This window comes from Schistocerca gregaria, chromosome 4 (genome assembly GCF_023897955.1).
Source record: "Schistocerca gregaria isolate iqSchGreg1 chromosome 4, iqSchGreg1.2, whole genome shotgun sequence".
Classification (NCBI taxonomy): Eukaryota; Metazoa; Arthropoda; class Insecta; order Orthoptera; family Acrididae; genus Schistocerca; species Schistocerca gregaria.
Window position 1 is genome coordinate 561737805 of NC_064923.1, and position 14338 is coordinate 561752142.

Here is a 14338-nt window from a genome sequence, read left to right on the forward strand (position 1 = left end):
CTTCCACCCTTCTGCTTTTCCTTCTTTGCCTAGAACTGGGTTTCCATCAAAGCTCTTGATATTCATGTAAGTGGTTCTCCTTTCTCCAAAGGTCTCTTTAATTTTCCTGTAGGCAGTATCTATCTTACCCGTAGTGAGATAAGCCTCTACATCCTTACATTTGTCCTCTAGCCATACCTGCTTCGCCGTTTTGCACTCCCTTTCGATCTCACTTTTGAGACGTTTGTATTCCTTTTTTTTTTTTTTTTTTTTTTTTTTTTTTTTTTTTTTTTTTTTTTTTTTGAAACCTTGTACAACCTCTGGTTCTTTCAGTTTATTCAGGTCCTGTCCCCTTAAAGTCCCACCTTTTTGTAGTTTCTTCAGTTTTAATCTACAGTTCATAACCAATAGATTGTGGTCGGAGTCGACATGTGCCCCTGGAAATGTCTTACAATTTAAAACCTGGTTCCTAAATCTCTGTCTTACCATTATATAATCTATCTGATATCTTCTAGAATCTCCAGGGTTCTTCCATGTATACAACCCTCTTTCATGATTATTGAACCAAATGTTAGCTATGATTAAGCTATGCTCTGCGCAAAATTTCTTAGCCCCAATCCATATTCACCTACTATGTTTCCTTCTCTCCCTTTTCCTACTCTCAAATGCCAGTCACCCATTACTATTAAATTAAATTTTCGCCTCCCTTCACTACCTGAATAATTTCTTTTATCTCATCATACAGTTCTTCAATTTCTTCGTCATCTGCAGAGCTAGTTGGCATATAAACTTGCATTACTGTAGTAGGTGTGGGCTTCGTGTCTATCTTGGCCACAATAATGCTTTCACTACGCTGTTTGTAGTAGCTTACCCGTACTCCTAATTTTTTATTCATTATTAAACCTACTCCTGCATTACCCCTATTTGATTTTGTATTTATAACCCTGTATTCACCTGACCAAAAGTTTTGTTCCTCCTGCCACCGAACTTCACTGATTCCCACTATATCTAACTTTAACCTATCCATTTCCCTTTTTAAGTTTTCTAACCTACTTGCCCGATTAAGGGATCTGAAATTCCATGCTCCGATCCGCAGAACGCCAGTTTTCTTTCTCCTGATAACGACATCCTCTTGAGTAGTCCCTGCCCAGAGATCCAAATGGGGGACTATTTTACCTCTGGAATATTTTACCCAAGAGGACGCCATCATCATTTAATCATACAGTAAAGCTGCATGCCCTCGGGAAATGTTACGGCTGTAGTTTCCCCTCACTTTCAGCCGTCATAAAAAATAAAATTCACAATTGAAAGAGAACAGAACAACCAAATTAACTTTCTGGATATAACAATAAAAAAACGAAACAATAAGCATGTGGTATCGATAAGTTATATCGACCTTAGACAACATTAATCTTTGGCACTCGCGTCGCTCATCCGAGCCACCATCTTAATTCAGTTTGTTCTTATTGCGGTCGAAGAGTGGGATATGGTTGAGCAGCAACATCTTGAGCACATTATAGACAACATACAAAGACGGATCCAAGCCTGTGACAATACACGGTGTTTGGCGGAAGATGGTATTGCATGTTAGCCAGCATCAGAGTTCAGTTTGATAAATATGCATAGTTGTGCACTTTCAGATTGACTTTCTTTTGGTTATTGCTTAGTTTTTATTTTACAATAAAGTTATTTTTTGTGTCAGAAAACTTATTCTTTCATCCCTTCATTCACCTAAATCTAAACCTACATGTGTTTGCAAATATCCAGCAGGTGCAAAACTTTCTTTTAGCAGTTAGTAAGTACTGATGTTACACTCTACCTCAGAGGACTATTTTACCATCTGGTTTTAAAAATTCAGTCAGCACTATAAACACATCATTGTGTATCTTATACCGCTTGATTATAATTAAAATTTCAGTTTCAAAACACTGTAAAAAAAGAACTGCTGCTCAGAATGACATCAAATTTGAATGGAATATTATTGAAGAAGGGGGAAATATTGAAACAAAATAAATTTTACAAAAATTTTCCCACTAGATAGCACTATAAGCATCATAATGTAACAGGGTTCAGCTACAAATGACAGATGAATTGCAATATGATGACTACGGTGTGAGTTGCATGTTAAGCCAACCATACTGTGCAATGTGCACGACTGAGGCATTCAACAGTCGTCGCATTGTTAGTGAGGTAAGCTCATCCACAATGGCTAGGTTGTACTGCATCGGATAGGAAAAATCAGTTTTTAACTGTCCTGAGGCCAAAACCAGCATAAAAAGCAACAATGAAATTGGTTTTCAACTGTGGTGAGACTGGCACAGGACATGTTCAATATGCTGCCCACAGTTTCATGCCACAAGTTGAAATAAAGAAACAGCATGTTCCACAACAGATTGGAATGTTCCATGGGCCACATTCAGCATTTGTAATTGGAGCTTTGAAGGTAACATTTTTCAGATAACCCCACAGCCAGCAGTCACAGAGATTAAGATGAGATGATCTGGATGGCCCCGCTCTAGGGAAATTACAGCTGGTAATTCTAGCATTTCGAAAATGCCTCTGCAGCACCTGCTTCTCTGGCTGTGTGATGTGCAGAAGAGCGCCAGCTTGCATAAATCCATCTCCTCGAAAGAATATGGCCTTATGATAAACAATGCCTTCTTCCCACAACACACAGTGAACTTTGCAGAATAAAGCATTACTGAATGATGCGTGAGTGGGTTTTCTATTGCGCATATTCTGCAGTTCTGTGTATTGAAGTATCCTTGGAGATGGAAATGGGCTTTATCTGTCAACAGAATGTTCCATGTTTATTCATTGTCCACTTCCATGTGAACAATAAATTCTAGAGCAAATGTTTGTTGTACAGGCAGGTCAGCGTGAAGCAACACTTGAATATAGGTAAAGGGATAGGAATGCAGGATGCTTGATGGAATTTTATCTACCATACTCACAGGCATGTCCAAATTTCAGGCAATTTCCTGTGCACTGCATGTTTGCACACCACCACTCGACCCCTCCTCCATTGCTGTAGCCACATTTACTGATGTTGAATAAATTGCTTTCCTCCCTCTGCCACACTGCATTTCAAAATATCCTATATTTTCGAATTTCATAATCGTTTTCTCCAGACCCATGGCAGACATTGTATCAATGCATTTTTTGTATCCTTGAGTGTCTGGAACTCCTGCAAAGCTGCTGGTGTCTTTCTTATAAAAAAAGCTTTACCACCAGTGCAGGATGCTGCATTGAGACAGTCATGATGAGCACATAAGATGCGAACAGAGGAACAGCCATGTACCCCACATCTTTTGTTTTGCGTATCTGCCTCTTACAGCACCATCAAGTGGCAACATTTTTGTTCAGTATTTTGTGTTTCCATAACATTTCTTCCTTCAAATTAATTATTGCAGAGAAGATAACAACAACCAGTCATTATAAGTGTTAAAAATAAAAAAAAAATGTTAGACTTGAGTAGATTTTTGATACTCGATAATGGCCTAAGGCCAGTATCTAGATTGTGTAATGAAACTTGTTGAACTGTCAGTTGACAATTATATCCTTGAACATTTTTAAGTGACTGTGTCTTCAGACCAAACTAAAATCATTAATTATAATAATGCTATTTATTAACATAACTAGTGCTGTTACTGATTTTGAACCATCGTCAGATGGCTATTCATGTTAGGAGACATATTTGTGGTTGTTTACATCAGCTCCCCATTTTTATTCCCCCTTGTGCTGAAAATTCCTTGAGGTGGTAGTGCATCAAAAGCCCAATGTCATTATGTTGTAAAGCTGACTGCTTGTGTTAATTAAGTTTTGCTACATGGGAGATGTATACATCATACGTCGTGACGTGTGGCAAAGATTTTTGGTGTGTGTGTGTGTGTGCACTCAGCATTGCAATGTAATGACGTGGATTTTTGGCGGCACCATGACCCCAAGAAATTTTAAGCAGAGGGGGAAATAAAAGTGAAAACTAATGTAAACAACAACAAATATGTATGTTATTATGAACAGGCATCTGATGATGGACCTATTGGTGTGAAGCCAGTAACAGCACTGTAAGGGAAAGGTACATTGCTGCTCCATTAAAGATGACATGATGAATTGCAAACAGTTACAACATGGCTAATGTGTAACTGCCTTTTCGCTGTGTCTGCAACTCAGCATGTCATCCTTACAGTGAGTAGCAATCAATCTTTTCATTATGTTATTGACATTCCAACCTGGAGTTCCCAGTGTTTGATTTTAAATATCTTTATTACAAGCGACTGGTTGCTATTTTCTTCTCTGCATGATGATACTTATCTGCAGTCCATTTTAGCAGACGATGAGACCAATGTCATACAAGCTTTGAGATCTTGTGTTATGTCTGGGATTCTTGGTTTGGTAGTTGGGTCATTTTAGCAGTTCTCAGGCTGGTTCATTTATTTACACTCTAAACAATCAGTAGGAAAAGCCATTTTTCATGAAAAGTTGTTTTATCCTATTTTCAGCAGGATATACATGTTTTAACATTATTTTTTTGGTTATGAACTACAGATTAAAACTGAAGAAACTGCAAAGAAGTGGGAATTTGAGGACATGGGACCTGGATAAACTGAAAGAACCAGAGGTTGTACAGAGTTTCAGGAGGAGCATAAGGGAACAATTGACAGGAATGGGAGAAAGAAATACATTAGAAGAAGAATGGCTAGCTTTGAGGAATGAAATAGTGAAGCCAGGAGAGGATCAAGTAGGTAGAAAGACGAGGGCTAGTAGAAATCCTTGGGTAACAGAAGAGATACTGAATTTAATTGATGGAAGGAGAAAATAGAAAAATGCAATAAGTGAGCAGGCAAAAAGGAATACAAATGTCTCAAAAATGAGATCGACAGGAAGTGCAAAATGGCTTAGCAGGGATGGCTAGAGAACAAATGTAAGGATGTAGAGGCTTATCTCACGAGGGGTAAGATAGATACCTCCTACAGGAAAATTAAAGAGACCTTTGGAGAAAGGAGAACCACTTGTATGAATATCAAGAGCTCAGACGGAAATCCAGTTCTAAGCAAAGAAGGGAAAGCAGAAAGGTGGAAGGAGTATGTAGAGGGTCTATACAAGGGCGATGTTCTTGAGGACAATATTATAGAAATGGAAGAGAATGAAGATGAAATGGGAGATAAGATACTGCGCGAAGAGTTTGACAGAGCACTGAAAGACTTAAGTCGAAACAAGGCCTCAGTAGTAGACAGCATTCCATTAGAACTACTGACAGCCTTGGGAGAGCCAGCCCTGACAAAACTCTACCATCTGGTGAGAAGATGTACGAGACAATTTTGAACATGGCTGACGTTTTCAGCAACCGTATACACAAATTTGAAAAAATTGTAAAAAATCAGCCAACTGGTTGCCCAGGTTTTCTATATTCCTTGACCAGATTTCGTCACCTCTAGGGTGACTTCATCAGAAGGTAAGGTAATTACCTAAAATACCATATTCATTTTAGGTAATTAACTTACCTTCTGATGAAGTCATCCTTAGAGGTGACGAAGCCTGGTCAAGGTATATAGAAAACCTATGCAACCGGTTGGCTGATTTTTTACATATTTTTCAAAAATGTGTGAGACAGGCAAAATACTCTCAGACTTCAAGAAGAATATAATAATTCCAATCCCAAAGAAAGCAGGTGTTGACAGATGTGAAAATTACCAAACTATCAGTTTAATAAGCCACGGCTGCAAAATACTAACATGAATTCTTTACAGACGAATGGAAGAACTGGTAGAAGCCGACCTCGGGGAAGATCAGTTTGGATTCCATAGAAACGTTGGAACACGTGAGGCAATATTGACCCTATGACTTATCTTAGAAAATTGATTAAGGAAAGGCAAACCTATGTTTCTAGCATTTGTAGACTTAGAGAAAGCTTTTAACAATGTTGACTGGAAAACTCTCTTTCAAATTCTGAAGGTGGCAGGGGTAAAATATAGGGAGCGAAAGGCTATTTACAATTTGTACAGAAACCAGATGGCAGTTGATGGCAGTTATAAGAGTCGAAGGGCATGAAAGAGAAGCAGTGGCTGAGAAGTGAGTGAGGCAGGGTTGTAGCCTACCCCCCATGTTAATCAATCTGTATATTGAGCAAGCAGTAAAGGAAACAAAAGAAAAATTCAGAGTAGGAATTTAAATCCATGGAGAAGAAATAAAAGCTTTGAGGTTTGCCGATGACATTGTAATTCTGTCAGAGGCAACAAAGGACCTGGAAGAGCAGCTGAACGGAATGGACAATGTCTTGAAAGGAGGATATAAGATGAACATCAACAAAAGCAAAATGAGAATAATGGATTGTAGTCGAATTAAATCGGGAGATACTGTGGGAATTAGATTAGGAAATGAGAGGCTGAAAGTAGTAAATGAGTTTTTCTATTTGGGGAGCAGAATAACTGATGATGCTCGAAGTAGAGATGATGTAAAATGTAGACTGGCAATGGCAAGGGAAGCGTTTCTGAAGAAGAGATATTTGTTAACATTGAGTATAGATTTAAGTGTCAGGTAGTCCTTTCTGAAAGTATTTGTATGGAGTGTAGCCATTTATCGAGGTGAAACATGGACAATAAATAGTTTAGACAAGAAGAGAATAGAAGCTTTAGAAATGTGGTGCTACAGAAGAATGCTGACGATTAGATGGGTAGATTACATAACTAATGAGGAGGTATCGAATAGAATTGGAGAGAGGAGAAATTTGTGGCACAACGTGACTAGAAGAAGAGATAGGTTGGTAGGGCATATTCTGAGGCATCAAGGGATCACCAATTTAATATTGGAGGGCAGTGTGGAGGGTAAAAATTGTAGAGGGAGACCAAGAGATGATTACACTAAACAGATTCAGAAGAATGTAGGTTGCAGTAGGTACTGGGAGATGAAGAATTTTGCACAGGATAGAGTAGCATGGAGAGCTGCATCAAAACAATCTCTGGACTGAAGACCACAACAACAACAACAACAACAACATTGGATTTTAGGCATTGTAACCTTGTTTGTCTCAGACTGTTGTCAGTTATGGCACTGGTAAATACACTACTGAACATCAAAAAGCCTTAGGCCAATGTCTCACAATGGCCACAAGATAAGGGGTCTTATGAGGTCTGTGAAGGATTCTGTAGATATTCTCCAAGCTTCAGGCATTCATGAACTTCGGCGTGAATGCAGCAAAGTCAGTGATGGTGAAACTAGAGACTGATTAATACTAACTTGTTGGAGCATGGTTGATATGTACAGTTCGGGGAACACAGGAATCTCAAGTAACTCAGCATCACCAGGACTGCGGCTAATCTATCAGTTTTCAAGAACACTGTATACATGCTCAGCAATAGGGGATGCAGCAGCAGGAAATAAGAGAGGCTATTGAAATAATGTCTTGACTGCATGAGCAGGGAGGATGGCTACAAGTTACCTATAGGTTGCTGCCAGAAATCCCAGTCCAGTGAGCTGCATATGTTCACCAGTCAGCAGATCCACAGTACCCAGGTTCAGCATTTACAAACAAGTGGTCACAAGCCAACTGCCATGCAACTTTTAACATCTTGCTGTGGAAAAACACAACCCCAGGGTGCCAGCTGCTGGTTTATTGTTGACTATCAATCCTGACTGAGTAGCATATGTAATAGCCTCCCATGCTGTTACCCTTCCAAAGGCATTTGTAATTTGAACTGTCCAATAGCATACCAGAACTGGTGTCAGTAGTCACATAGCAATCAAAATGTCCCCAGAATGCCACCGTTTAATCACCCTGAATTTGACTTATACAGAGACGGTTAAGATTAGTTATATTTGTACGTTGGTGTTTTATAATGATGTGGCCTAACACACAAATGGATTTTAGTCAAATTGACGCTGGCTGCAGAAACCTGTGAACCTACGTAATGTGAAAATGGTATTCAGCTGTTATTACACGTTGAGCTCATGTACTTAATAAACTCTTCTTTGAAATACAGACAGTATTTTGAACCTTTGCAGGAAACTTAGAATAATGCCCAAACAGTAGTATTTTGTAGTAAGAAAGGTAATTACACCTAATAATATGTAAGGGAGGAAGCAATGATACTCCACACACACTTGCCTGTGGTTTTCAATATTGTTAATGCTAATCTTGGGTTACACTATCTGATCCAAAGCATCCAGACACTCATATGTGATGCAGAATTGACATCTATATGTGTTGAGAGGAAGACCCATCCATATAAAAAGGAGGCGAGAAGGATTGCATTGTCTGTAGAGAAGCAGTAGTAGCAGGATGGGGGGGGGGGGGGGTCAGGAGAGCTAAGTGAATTTCCTTGTCAATTAGCTGTTGGATGTCACCTGAATAAATTATCCATCAGAGAGATTTCAGCCCTTCTAAAGCTGCTCAGGTTGATTGATGGTGATGTGATTGTGAAGTGGAGTGGCTAAGGAATGACCTTAGCTAAACCAAGACCATGCAGATATGGATAGGGACTGTCAAGCATTGCACAGGGTGGTTGTAAAAAAAATCACATGAAATCAGCTGGAACAACCAGTCAAGAATTTCCAAGTGCTACTAGCAATACAGTGAGAACAATGTCCGTGTGTAGGGAGTTAAAAAGAATGTGGTGTAATGGTTGAGCAGCTTCTTATAAGTTACACTTTTCTGTTTTCATTGCTAAGCAACACTGGTGTAAAGAGTGATGCCGTTGGCCAGTGAATGACTGTAATGAGTGTTTTCTAGTGTTGAATAACCTTATACCCTGTTGCATTCCAATGGAAGATTCTGAGTTTGATGAATGCTTGGAGAAAGTTTCCTGCCACCATGTGTAGTGCCAGAAATGAATTAAGGAGGAGGTGATGTTATGGTATGAGTCTGTTTTTCATGGTTGGTTTGATTGTAGTTACCTTATTGCACTCCAGAAAACGCTAATAGTATTAGGGCATGAAGATATTTTACAGCAGTGTGTACTGCGTACAGTACAAGAGCAGTTCAGAAATGGTAATTTTTGTATTATCATGACTGTGCACTCTTGTCTTTAGGTAGCATCTGTGAGGCAATGGTTTGTGGACAGTAACATTCTTGAAATAGACTGGCTTGTCTCTGGTTTTGACAGTTGAGGAAGTGTAGGTTACCATTTCTCTACAGACATTCTGATACGTCATTGGAAGTAACCTCAGCAGAGTAGCTTAAGCTGTCATAAAGGATAAGGGCATACACATTCAGTATTAATGTTTGCACTAACAGATGTCAGGACACTTTTGATCAGATAGTGTATATGCAGATCTTATAAATCAGATCACCGTTTAATTTAACTTTTTCCTCCTCCTCCACTTTCTTTTTAGGTGCAAATTAAGCAGGAAGAAGAGAGTGGTTATTTTCCCACAGACCCCGAGTGTAGGACACTGAGAGTAAGTCTGTTATTGTAATGTTTTTGTATCTCGTCACAAAGATTACAGAAAAGTTCAAAGACCTTTTCCAATCTTTGTTCCTTTTGCTCAAGCAGGTTTCAGTTTTCTCTTACTGTCCAAGTATTGTGTGGTTTCCATTGCACTTTTGGTTGTAAAAACTGTAAGATATGGATCAGGTAACTTTTTTGAAGCTTCCTGTACACTATATGTGCCAGACTGGCATACAGGAAAGCACCAGTAATAAAAGAGAATAATACTATACAAGAAGTATGCTTTGAAAATAGTGCCGACAGAAAGTCATGGTATGTGAAACAACACACCTGTTTGTTGAAGGAGGGCATTAAACTTGTTAATTCCCTTGTTGCTATTTGAAAGGAGATGGTCATGTACCAGCACCAGGTTTCAGCCTCTCCATTCTCTCTATCTCATTGTCATCAACACCACAAACAAGAACCTAAAATAATCTTTGGCAAACCTGTATAACACTAAAACTTTACACCCTCATCAGTCATACTTACTCGACAGATACACTTTCAGATATAAGTCTGACAGTTCACAGATCAAAGTTGCAGCTGCGTATGAAGACAGGAGGGCTTTCCAATTTGGTAACTGAACTTACGCTCTTGGAATCTCTGAGCAAACTGTGTCCTGTTACTTAATTTTTTTAAGTGAATTTGAAAGTGATTGATGTGATCGGCATAGCAGGACTTGAAAATAAAGTACTTTACTGTCACAATGAGGTCGTGAATGGGAATCAGTTACTGGGCGTAATGACGAGAGTTCACAGTTTTCTGAGTGAGTATTTTTCAGTACACAGAGTAAATTTTCTAATATTTGTGGTATTAATGATCAAAAGATAAAACTTGTGTATTTGCAGACACTCCGTATTTTGAAATAATGAAACAGTCTAGTGAACTTCTTGTCTTTCAATACATGCTGGGTTCAGCCTTGTGTGACAAATAGGTAGTGTCTCACAGATTATCTTCTTTTATTTCCTTACAACAACAATCAAAAAAAGCTTTTCACAATGGAGTATCCAGTTTCAATCAGCCATTGGTCATCATCAGATTAAATGCATCTGCAGCAAGTTATAATATTCCTGTTTTTTTATCGAGTGAGGTGGTACAGTGGTTAGCACACTGGACTCGCGTTCAGGAGGATATGGTTCAAACCCACATCCGACCATCCTGATTTGGGTTTTCCATGATTTCCCTAAATTGTTTCAGGCAAGTGCTGGGATGATTCCTTTAAAGGACATAGTCGTCTTCCTTCCCCACCCTTCACTAATCCGATAGGACTGATGAACTTGCTATTTGGTCCACTATCCCCAACCAACCTGTTGTCTTGCCAACATAGCGTTAGTACCTTTGTATTGTAGAACCTAAAGTAACAATAGGAATGTTGTGTCATCACTTGCACCATGTGTTTTTAGTCTGATGATGACCACTGGCTGATCGAAATCATTTACTGCATTGTGAAATTCTTTCATGATTGTTGTCATTGTAAGGAAATGAAAAACGGTAGTTAGTCAATCACTTAATCTCCATTGATAATACATCATTTTTACTCAAAATGTCCCACAGAAAGAGTGTGAATTGTGATAGTTTTGTTGTTGAAAGATATGTTTGTTGTAACTATCTAACAATGGAAAATCTTGGATGGAAAGCAACAATATTATAAAAAAGATTGTTGCTACTCACCATATAGGGGAGACGCTGAGGAACAGGCAGGCACAACAAAAAGACTGTTACAGAATAAGCTTTCTGCCAACTAGACCTTTGTCAGAAATGGAAAACACACACACACACACACACACACACACACACACACACACACACACACAGCTGCATTCTCTGGCAGTTGCATTTATGTGTTTATTTTTGACAAAGGTGGCCGAAAGCTTATTTTATGATAGTCTTTTTGTTATGCCTATGTGCAACTCAGCATCTCTGCTATACAGTGAGTAGCAACTACCCTTTTCATAATATTTTAGTAAGTATCTATAACATCTGTGGCAACAATAGGTCTTCTGTCACCTAGTACAAGATACATATGAAATACCTCAATATTTTAGTTGTCAGTTATTTCTCCATTGTGCTAAACTTAAAATGTGCTGCAATGTTTTGTAGTGAGATAGAAGTTTTATATGTATTTGCATTGGTCGTAAATACTTACATTTTGTCCATATATCCTGTTATAATTTGCAGTTTAAAATGAGTCTGTTGTACATACAAAATTGTAGCATAGTAGAGTTGGCCACTCTGATGCATCGCAACTGAGTAAGATAACAGTGTGTTTAAGGCGCTGGACTAGCATGTGTGAAAAATGGCCTGCCCATCAAGATTTAGGTTTCCCAGTTTCTTTGAATTGATTAAGGCAAATATGCGATGGGACATTTGAAAAGGCTATGGTTATTTCCTTTTCCTGCCAGAGCTTGTGCTCTATGTGTGGTGACCTCATTGTCAGTTGACTGTAGAACTCTATAATAGTCCTTCCTGCTGATGCACTGTGATATTGTATTGTGTGAGCTGTAGTCTTCAGTGCTAAGTTAGATATAATATTTTAAACAGATTGTTATTATTAATGTTAACCGTATTTTTGAGTTGTTTCAAACAATGGAAAATTCAAAATGGAACCTGACAATATTATGAGAAGGAAAGTTGCTACTTACCATATAGTGGAGATGCTGAGTCGCAGATAGGCATAACCAAAAGATTTGCACACTTAAAGCTTTCTGCCAATGGCTTTTGTCAACAATAGACAAACATATGCGCACACACACACACACACACACACACACACACACACACACACACACACACACACCTGCAGTCTCGGGCAGGTGTAGTTTCAGTTGCCTGAGACTGCAGGCATGTGTGTGTGTGTGTGTGTGTGTGTGTGTATTGTTGACAATGTCCATTGGCCAAAAGCTTTAAGTGTGAAAATCTTTTTGTTGTTCCTATCCGCGACTCAGTATCTTCGCTATATGGTGAGTAGCAACTTTCCTTCTCATAATATTTTTAAGTTGTTTTATTTTTAAACTGATACTTAGAGCCAGAACAATAATAGAAAAAAATTGTGAAAAATACTCAGATGTTTCTTGTGGAAGCAGATATTCTCATATTTAGGGACTGTGTTTGCTGTAACTTGAGTTAAGCATATGAAGCCAAAAGTAATGTAATGTAGAGTTCAAATATTTTTTTTTAAAACACACAACCATAACTGTAATCGGTTGTACGTGGAGTAATGCACAAATACAGTGAATAAATGGAAAGCATTTTTCAGAATCATAAGTACTAGAAAGCAGAGAAATTAATAGCACTAAGTGCCAAACTCATAAATGCAGCAAGCTAAGCAGCTCCCATGGAATATTTCAACTTATGTTTCTGAACTTGTCATGTATGTTTATCTTCATTTGCTTCTAAATAGGTGCTACATCAATGACTACCATCACATATCCATCATTAAATGATACTTATGACAAGAAAATTTCTGTCAGAATGTAAGTAATTAAGGAGTAAATGAGACCACTCACTAAACAGCAGAAGCGTTGAGTTGTCTACAGACATACGTTCATTTTTATGTGCCTGTCACCAGTTCAACCCTTCTGCTATTCAGTGAGTGGTCTCCTTTACTTCCAAATTATTAACTGATATTTCATCAGTTTCTTAGTTAGGTCTGATGTGGCTCCACCGTTGTTCCTCAGCTTACTTCAGTATGGTCCAACGTTAACTACTACTCAGTTTTGGGCTACTTCTTTCTGCAAAGATGAGGACTAAATCATCCTCTTGGAAGACAATATCTTCCAAGCTGTGCTACAGGATGAAGGTGGATCCGTGTCACCCAGCGCCTGCCACTATTAGCCTGTCAGTTCAGATATGTGCACAAAAACCTCAAGTCCTTAACAATACATACAATGAAATTGTATTCTTGCACATCTCTAATCTGCTACCCAAAAACTATCATCTCTTTGTGTGTGTAAAAATTTGTGTGTATGTGAAAAATTAGTAACTGCTCCTTCGCAAATGGACTGTCATAGGATTTAAGTAAACCAACTTGTAATTCAGTACTGCACCATTAGAATAATGCATGAGGGTAAATTGGTAAATGTAACAGAATATTCTAATTTTTTTAGGTGTTTATATCTAAAAACAAAGATGATGTGACTTACCAAATGAAAGCGCTGGCAGATCGATAGACACACAAACAAACACAAGCATACACACAAAATTCAAGCTTTCGCAACCAATGGTTGCTTCATCAGCAGAGAGGGAAGAAGAGGGAAAGACGAAAGGATGTGGGTTTTAAGGGAGAGGGTAAGGAGTCATTCCAATCCCGGGAGCGGAAAGACTTACCTTAGGTGGAAAAAAGGACGAGTACACACTCGCGCACACACACTCATATCCATCCACACATATACAGATACAAGCAGACATATTTAAAGGCAAAGAGTTTGGGCAGAGATGTCAGTCGAGATGGAAGTGCAGAGGCAAAGATGTTGTTGAATGACAGGTGAGGTATGAGTGGCGGCAACTTGAAATTAGCGGAGATTGAGGCCTGGTGGATAATGGGAAGAGAGGCTATATTGAAGGGCAAGTTCCCATCTGGACCGTTGGTTGCGAAAGCTTGAATTTTGTGTGTATGTTTGTGTTTGTTTGTTTGTCTATCTATCGATCTGCCAGCACTTTCGTTTGGTAAGTCACATCATCTTTGTTTTTAGATATATTTTTCCCATGTGGAATGTTTCCCTCTATTATATTCATATTTTTAGGTATTTATAGTGACAAGAACCTGAACTGGAAGTTGCACATTACAAGACTTCTTAAATATTTAAGTTCTTTTTCGCTATAAATAATATGAGATTTTGGTGATGAAAATATCAAAACATTGACTAATTTTCAGTATTTTCATTCACTAATATCTTAAGGTATCATAGACTATGATAACTTGTCATTTAGGGGAA

General features: G+C 38.5%; 1 protein-coding gene across 8 annotated transcripts in view; it reads left to right on the forward strand.

Annotated features, from left to right (window-relative positions):
* LOC126267949 (transcriptional protein SWT1) overlaps nucleotides 1-14338 on the forward strand; it is a 275635-nt gene that overhangs the window by 8790 nt on the left and 252507 nt on the right. For 4 of the 8 annotated variants that reach the window (XR_007549053.1, XM_049973275.1, XM_049973278.1 and 1 more), the window contains exon 2: nucleotides 9310-9375. The exons of the other annotated variants lie outside the window; for them this stretch is intronic. Coding sequence is in view for 3 of the 4 variants with exons in the window: in XM_049973275.1 (XP_049829232.1) it covers nucleotides 9310-9375 (66 nt within the window). In the remaining variant the exon portion in view is untranslated. The remainder of the gene's footprint in view (nucleotides 1-9309; nucleotides 9376-14338) is intronic. 8 annotated transcript variants of the gene reach the window in all.